The sequence below is a fragment of the Peromyscus californicus genome, unplaced genomic scaffold (genome assembly GCF_007827085.1).
Source record: "Peromyscus californicus insignis strain IS unplaced genomic scaffold, ASM782708v3 Scaffold_7__1_contigs__length_154581171, whole genome shotgun sequence".
Lineage (NCBI taxonomy): Eukaryota > Metazoa > Chordata > Mammalia > Rodentia > Cricetidae > Peromyscus > Peromyscus californicus.
Genome location: NW_026294595.1, coordinates 50,410,465 through 50,424,069, shown reverse-complemented (window position 1 = coordinate 50,424,069; position 13,605 = coordinate 50,410,465). Strand labels below are relative to the sequence as shown.

At 38.3% G+C, this 13,605-nt stretch overlaps 1 protein-coding gene across 2 annotated transcripts in view; it reads left to right on the top strand.

Annotated features, from left to right (window-relative positions):
- Ola1 (Obg like ATPase 1) overlaps window positions 1–13,605 on the top strand; it is a 142,141-nt gene that overhangs the window by 83,219 nt on the left and 45,317 nt on the right. For both annotated transcript variants that reach the window (XM_052723887.1, XM_052723888.1), the window contains exons 6-7: window positions 4,624–4,704; window positions 5,013–5,110. In XM_052723887.1, coding sequence (XP_052579847.1) covers window positions 4,624–4,704; window positions 5,013–5,110 — 179 coding nt within the window. The remainder of the gene's footprint in view (window positions 1–4,623; window positions 4,705–5,012; window positions 5,111–13,605) is intronic.

Below are 13,605 nucleotides of genomic sequence, written 5' to 3'. Positions count from 1 at the left end.
TGGCTGAAGTTTTATTTTATTTTTTAATTATTATTAATTTTTATTATTATGAAATTTTTTTTAATTACTAAATGAAAAGTTTGGGCAGTTTGGGCTTGGAATTAAGACAGTTTTCAGGAATTTTTGAAATGGCCCCCAACCTGCTTCTGCCATCTTGTACTTGTGTTTTTGTGAAGGGCCTTCTCAGCATTGACAGTCACCGTGAAAAAAACTGCAGGTGCTGTACGTTCTGTGGTATCGAGTACTCAGCCAGTGTTTAATTCTTCATGTAAAGTAACCATAATGTGCGTCGTTTCTAGTAACTGACACTATTCTATGCATGCAAAAATGGTTTCAAAATAAATTCTTTATGGTTTATCCGTAAATGCTTGGTTCATTTGCATATTTCACAGACCTGTATACACAGGGTCATTAGAGATTGCTCAGGTGTAAAGCGGTTATCTATCAATGGAGAAAGTGTTAGGAGCTCTGCTTTAGCTGGCAGCTCTGAACTCTTTCTCATTTCTTCTGTAAACTGGTTCCAAAGACTTAGGAACCACATGGTGAGGCAGTTTTGTGTACCGATTACTTTTCTTGCTGCTGTAGGCAAAACCCTGACAAGAAACAACTTCAAGGGGAGAAGAATTTCTTTTAGTTGTGTTGCTAGGCTTGTTCTATCATAATGGGAAGGGCGCGGCAGCAGGAGCAGCCCCAGGCTCCACCATCGAGTAGGACGCTGCTTGCTCATAGCTCCATGCAGGACAGGACAGGAAGCACATCTGGGCTATGAAACATAAGGCCTTCTCCCGATAACCACTACCCGGCTAGACCCCACCTTCCAATAGTTTCACAACCTCAGCAGCTGTCTGAAAACCAGGTGTTTAAAGACTTGAGCCTGTGGGAGACATTTCACATTGAAATCGTAACAGCTCCTCTCATTATAAAGTTTTTCCCTATGTGGTCACATCCCTGTCTGTGGTTACAGTTCATTGTCTAAATACAGGTCAATTCTAAAGTTTTCTCTCTAGCCTTGATCTGACCTCTGAGCTCCAGTGAGTGTATCTAATCCTGACTTGATTTCCCTTTGGTTTTTCAAACATATCAAGGTAGTGCATCTAAATCTAAAACCAAGTGCAGTAGCACGACCGCAAGCCCAGTGTCCTCTACTGTGTCTTGGTGCCATGTGCTGGCATCAAACCCAGGGGCCTGTCCAATCAGTCATTCCCACCGAGCTGCGTCTCCAGTTACCGTGGTCATGTTGACCCTTTTTGTTTCCATCCCTGAGCGTGTATATTGTTAGCTCTAAGATTAGTATACTCATAGAAGTACAAGCTAATACAAAATTCAGGTGACAAATTTATTCTTTCCTTTTGTTTTGTTTTTTGTTTTTTTGTTTGGTTTGGTTTGGTTTGGTTTTTTTGAGACAGGGTTTCTCTTTGTAGCCTTGCCTGTCCTGGAACTCATTCTATAGACCAGGTTGACCTTGAAGTCACAGTGATCCCCCTGCCTCTGCCTCCTGAGTGCTGAGATTAAAGGCATGCACCACCACTGCCCGGCAAGTTTATTCTTTATAATATACAGAATATATTTTTAAAATGAAATGTTAGGTGGTTCCAAAAGCAGTCCAGGTTCATATTCCAGAGTCTGTATGTATTTCTACATAATGATAAGAAGATGTATGAGGTCTTGTGTGAAAGAGGTGGCGCATCCCTCAGCTAACAGCACTGGCTGTTTGAGAAAGGACCTGAGTCCATTCTTGACACCTGTGTTGGTGGTTCACAACCATCTGTGACTCTAGTCCCGAGGGATCTGGTGCCCTCTTCTGACCTCCATGGGCAGCAGACACACACATAGCACATAGACATCTGCAGGCAAAGCAGTCATAGTCATAAAAATAAAGAAGAAATATGAAATCTCAGGGGTTAGAGAGAAGGTTCAGTGTTTAAGAGTATTTGCTGTTCTCCCAGAGTACTTGAATTCATTCCCAGCCCAAATGTCAGGAGGCTCACAACTGCCTCTAACTCCAGCTCCAGGGGCTCCAAAGCCCTCTTCTGACTTCCATGGACACCTGCACACATGTGGCAGACACAAATGAATAACCATCTTAAATAGGAAATCTCAAAATGATTTAAATGCATTAGAGGATCAGTACAAAGGGACTAGTAGTGTTTTTACTATGTGCTCATTTGCCAAATGTGGATAAAGTATATATATTTTACCTAATTAAATTTAACTGGAAATTATTATTATTAATTTTTGTGTGTATTATTAATATATTATAGCTATTAATATATGCTTATATGCAAGCATAAGGGAAACATTTACTTAGCTTATTATGCATTTTATCTCATGCCCTTTTGGTCTAATTAGAAATTTCTCAGATAGGCTATAACATTTACATTCCTTATTAAAATTAATTTTTCTTTTATATAAGAAAAGAACACACTGAAAATATAGCATCTACTGGTTATTTATATGAAATAATATTATCTGATTGCAATCTACTTCTGTTTTGTCTTAGATAAAACTGGCGTCTTTTAGTAATCTAACACTTAACTATGACTTCTAAGGAAAATACTGTTGGCGAACTTCATATATGACTTAATTCTCTTTATGTAAAACTGCAATGCTCCTAGTCTGTAGTATGAAAGAAAAACTGAAAACTAATGCCACAGTGCTTCTATGATATGGCTTCTGTGTCTGAAGCAAGAATCTAGTTACTTTTAAGTGAAGAGCAACCCTGAAATTCCTTCACTGGTGATCAGCACTCATCGAGACCCTTTGGCTTTGTAAAAATGTTTATCGTCACAAAAGCATTTTATACTTTTTATATGATTAAAATTAATTCCCTTCCTTATTTTTGAATTGGCTTTCTTTTGTCTATTTTCTTTTTTAATTGGAAAAGATTAATGGAATGAAGTATAGGACGGTACCTCTGTTTTCTTCTTTTGTATAATCTTGTTGCGTGTCTCTACATAAGCTGTTCTGGCCACTCATCATAGTAACCAGCTGGGCCATTTCACCTGCTGGAGCCATTAAAGAGGACTCTCTCCCCCTAGATTAATCCCCTCCGACATTAGTTTTTTTGCGCTGACAACTGCAGCAGGCATTCAGAATTTGCAGGTGGCCAGTGTGACGCACATAATTGCCTACAATTTTAGGCAATGAATAAAAATGGTCTACATTACTTGTCAAAGGTTGTATATGCAGTGCCAAGTGAGATCTATGGGAAGCCTTTTAGGGTTTAAAGAACAGTTAATAGCAAGGCTGCACAGGGCTTTTTTAATCATAATGCATTTGTAATATAGCACTTTGATCTTCTCCTTGTAGGAAATGGTGTTACATTAGCCACTTTTAAACATTTATGAGTGAAATTCAGTTATAGAAGAGTAAAAGTGATTATTCTTAAGCAGAACATGTTAGATTTCATTAAAAGTTTTCGTCTTGCCCCTTCCTTGTTAAAATCTGTGGGAAGTCCTTTCCCTGGAGGGCTTCAAATCAGGATCTAAGGATACAGGGCTTTTTCCTTATTTTTCTTATTGGTAACAGTAAGATTTGCAAGGAAGGTATACTAAATATTGCGATAATTTATAAAAGTGGACATTTGTAAGAGAATAACTGGTCGTGGTAACGTAAAGTGCTCTCAGGAAATCTATTACTAATGATTCTGTTGCAACAGATTTTAAGAAATGAATATTTAAAACAGGTTCATAAACTATCTTTACAAAAACAAAACAAAAAGCCCAGATGACTCTCAACCGTGCCTCTTCTGGAAGAGCTGAGTCTGACCTTTGGGACCTGAGAGCCTTTTATTAGCACCTGCCTGTAAGAAGAGCCTTGCCACACGCAGCTTTTAGATTCAGACCCACAGGGCTCATGAGGAAAGGCTTGAAGGGTTCAGTTTGTGTCGCTTGCTGTTTGCCGTTTCCATTTCACAGATGATTAATCTTTCTGTGAAGAAAGGCCAGAGAAACAAAGCGCATTGGGCTCTTCCCGCAGTTACTCCTTCTGAATGCACACTAGCTTGCTAACTAAAAGGCCTTTAGATTTCCAGCCGAGAGAGATGTTCTGAAAGTGAATGCAGCTGGTTGGAGGTCACCAGTGCAGGGCTCTTGCCATTGTGTAATGGAGGCTTTGGCAGGTTGGGGTGGGGGAAGCAGTGGAGAAGTGGCAGGGAGAAGGTGTTGTCAAAAAAATTAATTCAGAAGAAAAAAGGTTTGGGTCAGTTCATTTAATATTTTGTAGAGTAAATAATCAATAGCAGGTTTAAATTAGTTACTTTGTTTTTCTTTTTAGGAAAAAATATACTTTAGTCTCTCTTCAGCATACTCCCCCCACCTCATAATAGCATGTGACATCACTAGATAATGTTGACTCTTAAATTCTGACTTTGATGTGATTGAATTGTCTTGCAGTTTTTCATATTGTTATGTTAACTAATTTTGCTAACTTTGTACACTAAAATAATGCTTCATCAATATTTCATCAGTTTTATTTTGAGATGCAAAATATTGTTTGTGTAGCGTAGATAGATGTCCTTTCATTACAAAGTTATCTTTATTTTGAGGACTTGACACTTTTAGTACTTGATATCAAGTGCTTAATTGTTCATCTTGTATTTTTTTTCCTTGATCGTGTGTACAGGATATAATGTGCAAAGTCAAATCCTGGGTTATAGATCAAAAGAAACCTGTACGCTTCTATCATGACTGGAATGACAAAGAGGTAAGTTATAAATACTGATATCTATTACTGCCTTTGCTCTGATTCCTTAGAGAACCAATTGGCTACTCATTACCTTGTGTCTAGTGTTAGATATGGTTAAACTTTGATTTCTGTCGGCTGTTACATATTCCCGAGCTTACATTTTCCTTTTCCCCATCTCTCACTTGAGATATTTTATAACATCTCATCCTTTATAAACAAAGAACTTAAATTGTTTACTCAAACAGTATTTGTGTTTAAATTAGTCGGTGGTTTACTCCATATTTACTCAGCTTTGAAAAGGGTTCTTTCTCTGTCTCCTACTTTAGATTGAAGTGTTGAATAAGCACTTATTTTTGACTTCAAAACCAATGGTCTACTTGGTTAATCTTTCTGAAAAAGACTATATAAGAAAGAAAAACAAATGGTAAGTTCTTTCCTGGATATATATCTAACACAAAGCATATAGGTATGTGTATAATGTGTTTGATTTTAATATCTTTTCCTTATAAAATGTTGAAAATGGTAAGAAAGTCTGGCCTCATGTTGCATTTAGAGATGAGTCTCCCAAATGATTTGCACTAAGAGAACACTACAAAACTGAATTAAATTAGGAAATTTTGAATCCTACATACTTGCTTTTCCAATTTAAGTTCTTTAAACGTTGTTGTTTAGTTTTGCTACAAAATGAGAGGAAAGTGTATTTGGAGCGATAAAGTTTTTTAAGCCAAGAATGTCTAGCCCTCTTGATACTGCAGGCGACCTTAAAGACTCTACCATGGGTTACAGCCAGACATAAATTTTAAAATCCAGATTGAATCGTTTCTTAAAAAAAAAAAAAAAAAAGCTAAACCTAAATGCAAAAAAGTTCAGACACTGGCTTGAAACTTCCAAAGTGTAACAAAGTAAAAACTGCATGTATATGTTGCCATTCTAATATGTAACTAAAATGTGCAAGATTTGTTCCCCTTCCTTAAAAATTCAAAGAGAACTCTTGCGTTCATGTGGGCATGGAGACATTTGGCTGAGTGCTCACTGTGACTCCCTCACTAGACCCTCAGCATTTTATACTCTTGAGTCATAGAAACAAATCAAAACTATACAGAGCAAAAGACCTGAATTCTCCTAAAATATATTGTCGGTTTCTCCCTGTACTTCATTAAGTACTTAGATGCACATGGTTTCAATTTTCCATTAAAAATTCTCATTTCCATATGATATCAAAGAGTGAGAAGGCTTTAAACTGAAAAATAAACATTCATAGACTGGAAGCCAAAACAATAATTAATGTCAGATGGTTAGCTCCAATAAATCATTAGAATAAACTCTGTGAAATTACTGCGACTGAAAATGCCCTGTTGATATTCCTGTAAGACATTCTGTGTCCCTGATAGCAAGCTGAGTTTAACCTCTTTATTGGCAATGTTCTAGAAAACATAAATTTAACATAAAAATGAAGTTCAGACTGGTCATTGTCCTCCAGAAAGCAATTAAAATATAATCAGTTCCGTCTTGTTTCAAACTCTAATAAATTTGATGATTAATGTGTCAAAATTGTTTCCTTTAAGAAGGAATTTTAAAATTGACTGTTTAACTTCAGCTAGTCAATCTTCTCATGGAAGTATGAATGGTGAGTTTTCCTGAGTTAGGTAAAACAATACAGACATCAAAGTTTACATGAAAAGGGATGAGTCAGTTCCTGCCCAAAGGGGCTTCTCACACCTGTATTTCAGTGATTACAGGTAGAACTCCCCGGCTCTAATTGTATAGTAAATACCATTTCCCAGACCCTAATGGTAGACAGACTGCTTAGGAGACGCCAGCCTGTGATTTAGCTGTCGCCAGACACCCCATGTTTTTTGTGAGACCAGTTGTGATGATGATATGGTTATAGTCCATTGAAACTACTCTTGTCTAAATAACAAATTTTAATTTGTAACAACATAGACGTATGAATGGTTCTATTTTACAAAACCAAATTTTCGTAGGTTTTATGTGTAGCTAATGATCTGGTCTGAGGTTGGGATATGTGTGTTGGGGGGAGGTGTCCAGATCTTGTGGAAGTTAGTGTAATTGTAGCTGAAACATCAAAGACCGGTAACTGAGTGATGTTCCAGAAGAGAATTTACCACATAGCCATTTTCTGTACAGTTTCTGCCGCCTGCTGTTCCTATTTTCCCTCAAGCTAGCCATTGACTACCCCCTGTGCATCCCTGCTCGTAAAACATGATTGAGGAAGTATTTGTCATGTATTTATGAGTGGGAAACACTGTGTGATAGGGAATGGCATCTACTGGAGCCAGAAAGATTGCCACTTTCCTTCCATTCAGCCACTCTGCCGAAGCTTTAAATCCTCTGTTTATGTAACATAGCCTTCATATTAAAGCACAGAATGAATTTTTATTATGAAGGACATGAACACTAGGTTTCTACCATTTATGACACTGCAAGCAGATGTAAATAGTTAAAATTCATTTGAACTCCTAAATCCATTTGCTCTGTTAGCATCTTGTTTTTTGGTTTGTATCTAAACCCCATTTGCATCAGTTGCTCCTTCACCAAGAAAAAAAAAGACTTTGTTTCAAGGTTAACATGTAATACTACTGTAGCAAATTAGGACTGATACCAGAAGCAGTAATAAATGTGCTCACAAGGGCTGGGGACTGCTAGGTGGTAAAGTTCTTGTCTAACATATACAGGGTTCAGTCTCCAGCACCAAAAGGAAAAAAGTTTAAAATACACACGTGCGTGTACACACACACACACACACACACACACACACACACACACACACACACACACCTGTGTTTAAAATGTAGAAAGTTACTTTCAGTGGTTAGAAGAGATCAGAAAAGGACTGACTTGAACCCAGAGGAAGACTATCTTCATTTGAGTGAGCCACATTTCTAGAGTGATAAACATTTTGGTTACTGGCTAAAATTCACTTTAAATTGAAATGGTAGCGTGTTATTTTTTAATGCTAGGTTTTTTTAAAAAAAAGAAGCATTTCAATGGATAAGGCTATTGTATACTAACTAGAGGCATACTGACCTTTTGAAGGTAAAAGCTAGAGGGAGTCCAGGTTTCTACTGTGTTAGAAGTGCTGAATTCAGTATTTCATTGATGGGTGATTAAGATCTAGGTCCCAAAGAGAGGCTGATGTGGCAGCCAGGCTGGCTGTGGCTGTGTGATGATGAGATGACAGTCATCAGGATACTGTGAAGAATCCACTAAGACCACTAATACTGTTACAGTTGAGTAAATAGAACTACGTAGACACTTTGGTTGACTTTGGTAGGTACTAATGATTTATTAATAATCCATTTTCTAAACATGATCAGTTGTTACAGGCAAGATTACACACAGTATTAATTTTCGTTTTAGATGGCGTAGTGAGTCATGGCGTCAAGCAGGTATGGGGCATTCCGACTGTCAAGGCACTGCTTAATTGGAGGTTTCAGTTCCAGTCTTTGCACTGTTGCTGCTCTCTTAGTAATATATGCTGTCCAATTATGGAATCAGTGGAACAAACTAATTTTAGAGACTTTTTACACCTACTAGCTACCAATTATGTTTCACTCTGTGTTATTTTGTCTTTACCTTTCTGTAAACTATTGATGAGGACAGTTGGATTTTGTTGTACCATATAGATGTCCATCTAGAAATACTAGGAAATTTGAAATTTAAAACATACATACTTCTTACATACATCTTGGTTAATAAATGAGTCATTTTAAATGATGAAATTGTTTCAAGATTCATAGATAAACATTTGGAAATCTTTTCAAGCTTTAGAACAATCAATATGTCAAGTTTACCAAATAAATTTTATATTCACAGAAGTTTTATTATTAACCCTTATACTATTATGTATGATTCAAGTTTTTGGGTTTTGGGTTTGGTTTTTAGAGACAGGGTTTCTTTGTATAGCCCTGTCTGTCCTGGAACTTGCTTTGTAGACCAAGCTGGTCTTGAACTCAGAGATCTGCCTGCCTCTACCTGGCTTTGATTCAGGTTTTTTTCTGCCCAGCTTTCTGCTTTTGTTAGTTTTTCATATTTGTTTACAAAACCAAAAATAACTTCAAAATGATATGTATTGTGTGACTATTGTAGGGGAAAATCATAGAATAGATTTATCTTTTCTTAATTTACCTTCTTTTTGTTTGTTTGTTTGCTTGCTTACTTGCTTGCTTTTCTCAAGACAGGGTTTTTCTGTGTTAGCGGCCCTGGCTGTCCTGGAACTGTGTGTGCAACCATGCCTGGCACCGAATTACTTTTTAATGTAAATTCCGTTTTTTATTTACATATATATGTACGTGGTGGTTGTCAGTGCATGCTTATAGTCATCAAAGGACGGAGTCGGGTCTCTCCTTCCACTGTATGGGTCCTGGGATGGAATTCAGGATGTCAAGCTTGGTGACAAGTGTCTACCCACTGAGCCATCTCACCAGCCTCTGAATTATCTTCTCATGTGTGTGTTTGCATCTTAATACAGTGTTCATGTACTAACATTTGTGACTTTATGATTTAGGTTTGGTTTTTTTGTTGTTCTTTTATGAATCCCAGATTGGCCTTAAATTTGAAGCAATCCTCTTGCCTCAGCCTCTCAAACACAGGGAGTGTGGGTGAGCCAGATGTGTTTGGTTTTCACTAAACGGCTTGGCTGTTCTTTCGACAATTTCCAATCCTTATCAAGCAGGACTAATACACTAGTTCACATCATGAGAGTGATAATTATAGAAGTGTATCTTTCTGTGTAAAGAGAAGACTACTGTCCCACAATAAATGCATATGTGGAGGCCTGTTTGCATTTTTTTTTTCAATATGATTTGTGGCTAATTACTTCTATTTGCAGGGTATTTCATCAATTTTTTAAAAAATAATCCATTAAGAGTATGAGTTGTAATTTTCATAAGCATCATCATCTAACAGTGATTTCTGTGATAATTCATCAAACGTATAGGATAAATTTTTCTATATAAACAGGAAATATTTCATAATTTCTTTTCTAACTTCAAGAGGTTAAAAGGTTTAAGCCCTTTTTAAAGACAGCAAGTATTGCTGGGCGGCGATGGTGCACACCTTTAATCTCAGCACTCGGGAGGGAGAGCCAGGCGGATCTCTGTGAGTTCGAGGCCAGCCTGGTCTACAGAGCGAGATCCAGGACAGGCACCAAAACTACACAGAGAAACCCTGTCTCAAAAAAAAAAAAAAAAAAAAAAAAAAAGACAGCAGGTGTTTCATAGGATTCTCTCAAATGGTTCAAATGTGTATTTCCTCATACATGAGCGCTTCTCAACCTTCCTAGTGTTGTGACCCTTGAATCCAGTTCCTCATGGTGTGGGGACCCCAACCATACAGTATTTTCATTGCTACTTTGTAACTGTAATTTTGCTACTGTTACGAATCATAAAGCAAATATCTGTGTTTTGCAATCCCTGTGAAAGTGTTATTCACCCCCTTCCCGGGGAGTCGTGACCCACAGGTTGAAAACTGTGGTCATACATGGACATAGACACCTGTGATCTAGAAAACGAAAGGATTTTGTTTGCAATTTCTGCATTTCTTCAGATTACCAACAATTCATGTTCATGAAGAATTTTCCTGATGCCCTGTCCCTACCCACTGGAGGATAATTCAAATTAAACTCCTTAAAAGTCTGTGTACCAAAGATTAAGGACCTCACATCTGATTTTGTTTCCAAAATAATGAGTTGAGATGAGCTATAATCAAGATTGGGAATTCAAGGGGCAGGAGAGATGGCTCAGTAGTAAGAGCACTGGCTGCTTTTCCCCAGATTCTGTTCCTAGTACCCACGTGGTGGCTCATAACCATCTGTAACTCAGTCCCAGGTGATCCAGCACTTTCTTCTGGTCTCTATTGACATCAAGCATGCAGGCAGGCAAAACATCCATCCGCATTAAATATAATAATAATAATAATAATAAAAAGAATGGGAGTCTGACTAGCTGTGCATAGATGTGGAGGAGAAGTTGGAAGTTCAAAAAGTGTAAGACTTTTGGGATTGAGACATGTAACCTTACAAAGATAGAATGGAGTCTTAGGTAGTGTACATGTTTGCCTGGGACAAGGCAAAGGAAAAAGCCAATTTGGACTATTTCAGTATTTTGTCCATTCTGCCCTGCTGTGCAGTGTAGGAGAGCGTATTCCTTTCTCTGACCTTTGCCCCTTGCCCCTCTGCTGCATATTCTGTAGGTACAAGGCTTCCATTTAGAGTTGTACTTCACCAGACTTCTGAAGGCTATCCCAAAATGCTGGGTACCATTAATAACATTGTTGAGGAAGAAAAATGGACTCTCAGAAACTCTTATGCTTTAGTCGTAAATGAGGGAGTAGCTGTGATCAAGAAGTTTGATTTATTGGGAAAAACATTGCTTAGCCAGGTGTGGTACACAGGGGCAAATGGATGTCTGAGTTAAAGGCCATCCAGAGCAATGTAGGGAAACTATCACAAGAGGAAGAAAAACAAAAACGAAAAGTAATTACAATCGGAAATAACAATGTTGTGGTCTTTGGTACTCAGTGTTTTTGACTTCAGGCAGATTACATAGGCTTTCTTGTAGAGAACACTTAGTTCTATTCATATAAAATGTATTCTATATAAACAAACTTCTCCAAACTTAGTTCTATATAAACAAACTTCTCCAAACTTAATTATCATAGCTCAAAATGAATCCAGTAACAGGAAAAAGGATTTAATTGTCCTGTTCTCTGCTGGATACTGGATATGTCCCATGCTTTCTCTCCTGTGGCATGAGTAAAGAAACAAAATGCATCACATGTCATCGTAGCTCAGTGCTCAGGGAGACTCCCCTGGCGTCACAGTCATCCTCGCTATGGCCCTGCAGTTTTACCTGCAGTAGCTTACATCATTTTATTGGCGCTGCTTAGCTTCCACTAGTATAATTTTTCTAAGTTGTCATTGCATCATTTTAAAAATAAATGAAGAACTTGTTCTTTTCAAAGCCCTTGAAAACCTCTCCCTCAGTTTCCCTCACATGCGTGTGGTGTGCACTGTCAGTGACAGTAAGGGTGAGGGCTGTCGTCCCAGGCTACAAGTTGGTTCTCTTACTTTTGCTCAGCACATGCCGCGTGTGCTCTGTCACTAACCCATCCCCATATAGCCTCCCAATGTTGTGATTCTAACAGGACATACTGCAGATTTATAAAGACAAAGATGCCCGTGCAGATATCTAGGAGCTTCTCAATCTTCACATTCTAGTTTATAGCCATTTCCCCAGCTGGTACTTCATGGAATGTTTTCCAGGCTGAACCCCAATTTAGGAGCATCTTTTCTGGCCAGGTTGGAGCTAAGACCTGACTTTTCCCCTGGTCTCATCCTTTCTCCCCATCTTAGCTCTTGAAACTGAGGTGGTTGGTTTTTTTTTTCTGAGTCTTACCGTGTGTCTTCTCATCTTCCCTCTTGTGAGTAGTGGCTGATTTGGCTAGAGCTGGGGGAATGTGTGTATGTGAAAAGAAAATGCTTTTTTTTTTCTATCAGAGCAGAGTTTTATTAGAAGGAAGGGACAGAAGAGGGTGTGACCAGGCCTGTTGGGAAGACACTAGAGGAGAAGGGAGAGATGGAGAAGGAGGAGAGAGCAGAAGAGTCTTTTTGTTTGTTTGTTTGTTTGTTTTTTGTTTTTTCGAGACAGGGTTTCTCTGTGTAGCTTTAATCCCAGCACTCGGGAGGCAGAGCCAGGCAGATCTCTGTGAGTTCGAGGCCAGCCTGGTCTACAGAGCGAGTTCCAGGAAAAGCACCAAAGCTACACAGAGAAACACTGTCTCGAAAAAGCCAAAAAAAAAAAGAAAAGAAAAGAAAATGCACATGCAGAATTGACATGTCTATATTGGAGACTAATAATACTGCCTAAACTATTATGTTCTCTTATTTTTAAGTTTCCAAGAAAGCATCTTCCCCTCAGAAACACTAATCTTGTGATATGTGCCATAAAAGCTTATTTAACTCACATTGTAGCAGGAAGTTCAATTTAGATGAGACATACTTTGGTATCTGTGACCATTTTCCCGTTTTTCTGCTCAAAAATACGTTCTGAGATAATTGACATATGAACTTTGAGTACCCCCTTATTTATAAAGTTAGGACTTCATGTAAGTATCCATTCTGTCTTTAACAATGCTTTATTATAGTAAGAAGAGAAATTAACTTTATAAAAAGTGTCATGAAGAATATTCAGGTGGCTGGAGAGATGGCTCAGTGGTTAAGAGTGCTTGGTCCTTTTCCAGAGGACCAGAGTTCGGTTCCCACCTGAGGAGGCTCACAACCATCTGTAACGCCACCTCCAGGGAATCTAGGCCTTCTTCTGGCCTCCTCAGCTCCTCAGGCACCCACACACACATGCTCATACATACGTGCACATAAGTCAATAATAAAATATATTTCTAAGTGTGTATTTGTGTGCATGTTGGAGCTGGAGAGGTGGTCTGGCAGTTAACAGCTCTTGCTGCTCTCCGAGAGGACCCAGATTTGGTTTAAAGCCCCGACACTGGGTGCTTTTTCAGTGGCTGTGACCGGTTCCAAGGGACCCTGCACCCACACGCACACACACTTAACAAACACATATTTTCAAAAGAATACACACTTCAAATGTATGTTCTTTGTGGCCATCTTGAGCTCACTGAGGGGCTGAGTATTGTGTTTTATTTTGCTTTTCCTTTTCTAAGCAAGTAATTATTGATCCCTTCTGTGTATCATATATCTATCTGGGTTTATGAACAGAAAAGGCCCTTGTTCCCATAAGGCTATTGTCTTGTGGTAGCAGACATTCAACAAGACATTAAGCATAATGTCTAGAAATTATTAGAACAATGAATAAAAGCAAAGCAGTTAAGGGATGCCATCTCCCTGATGTACATAGGGAAGAAAGACCTCGTGAAGTAAGG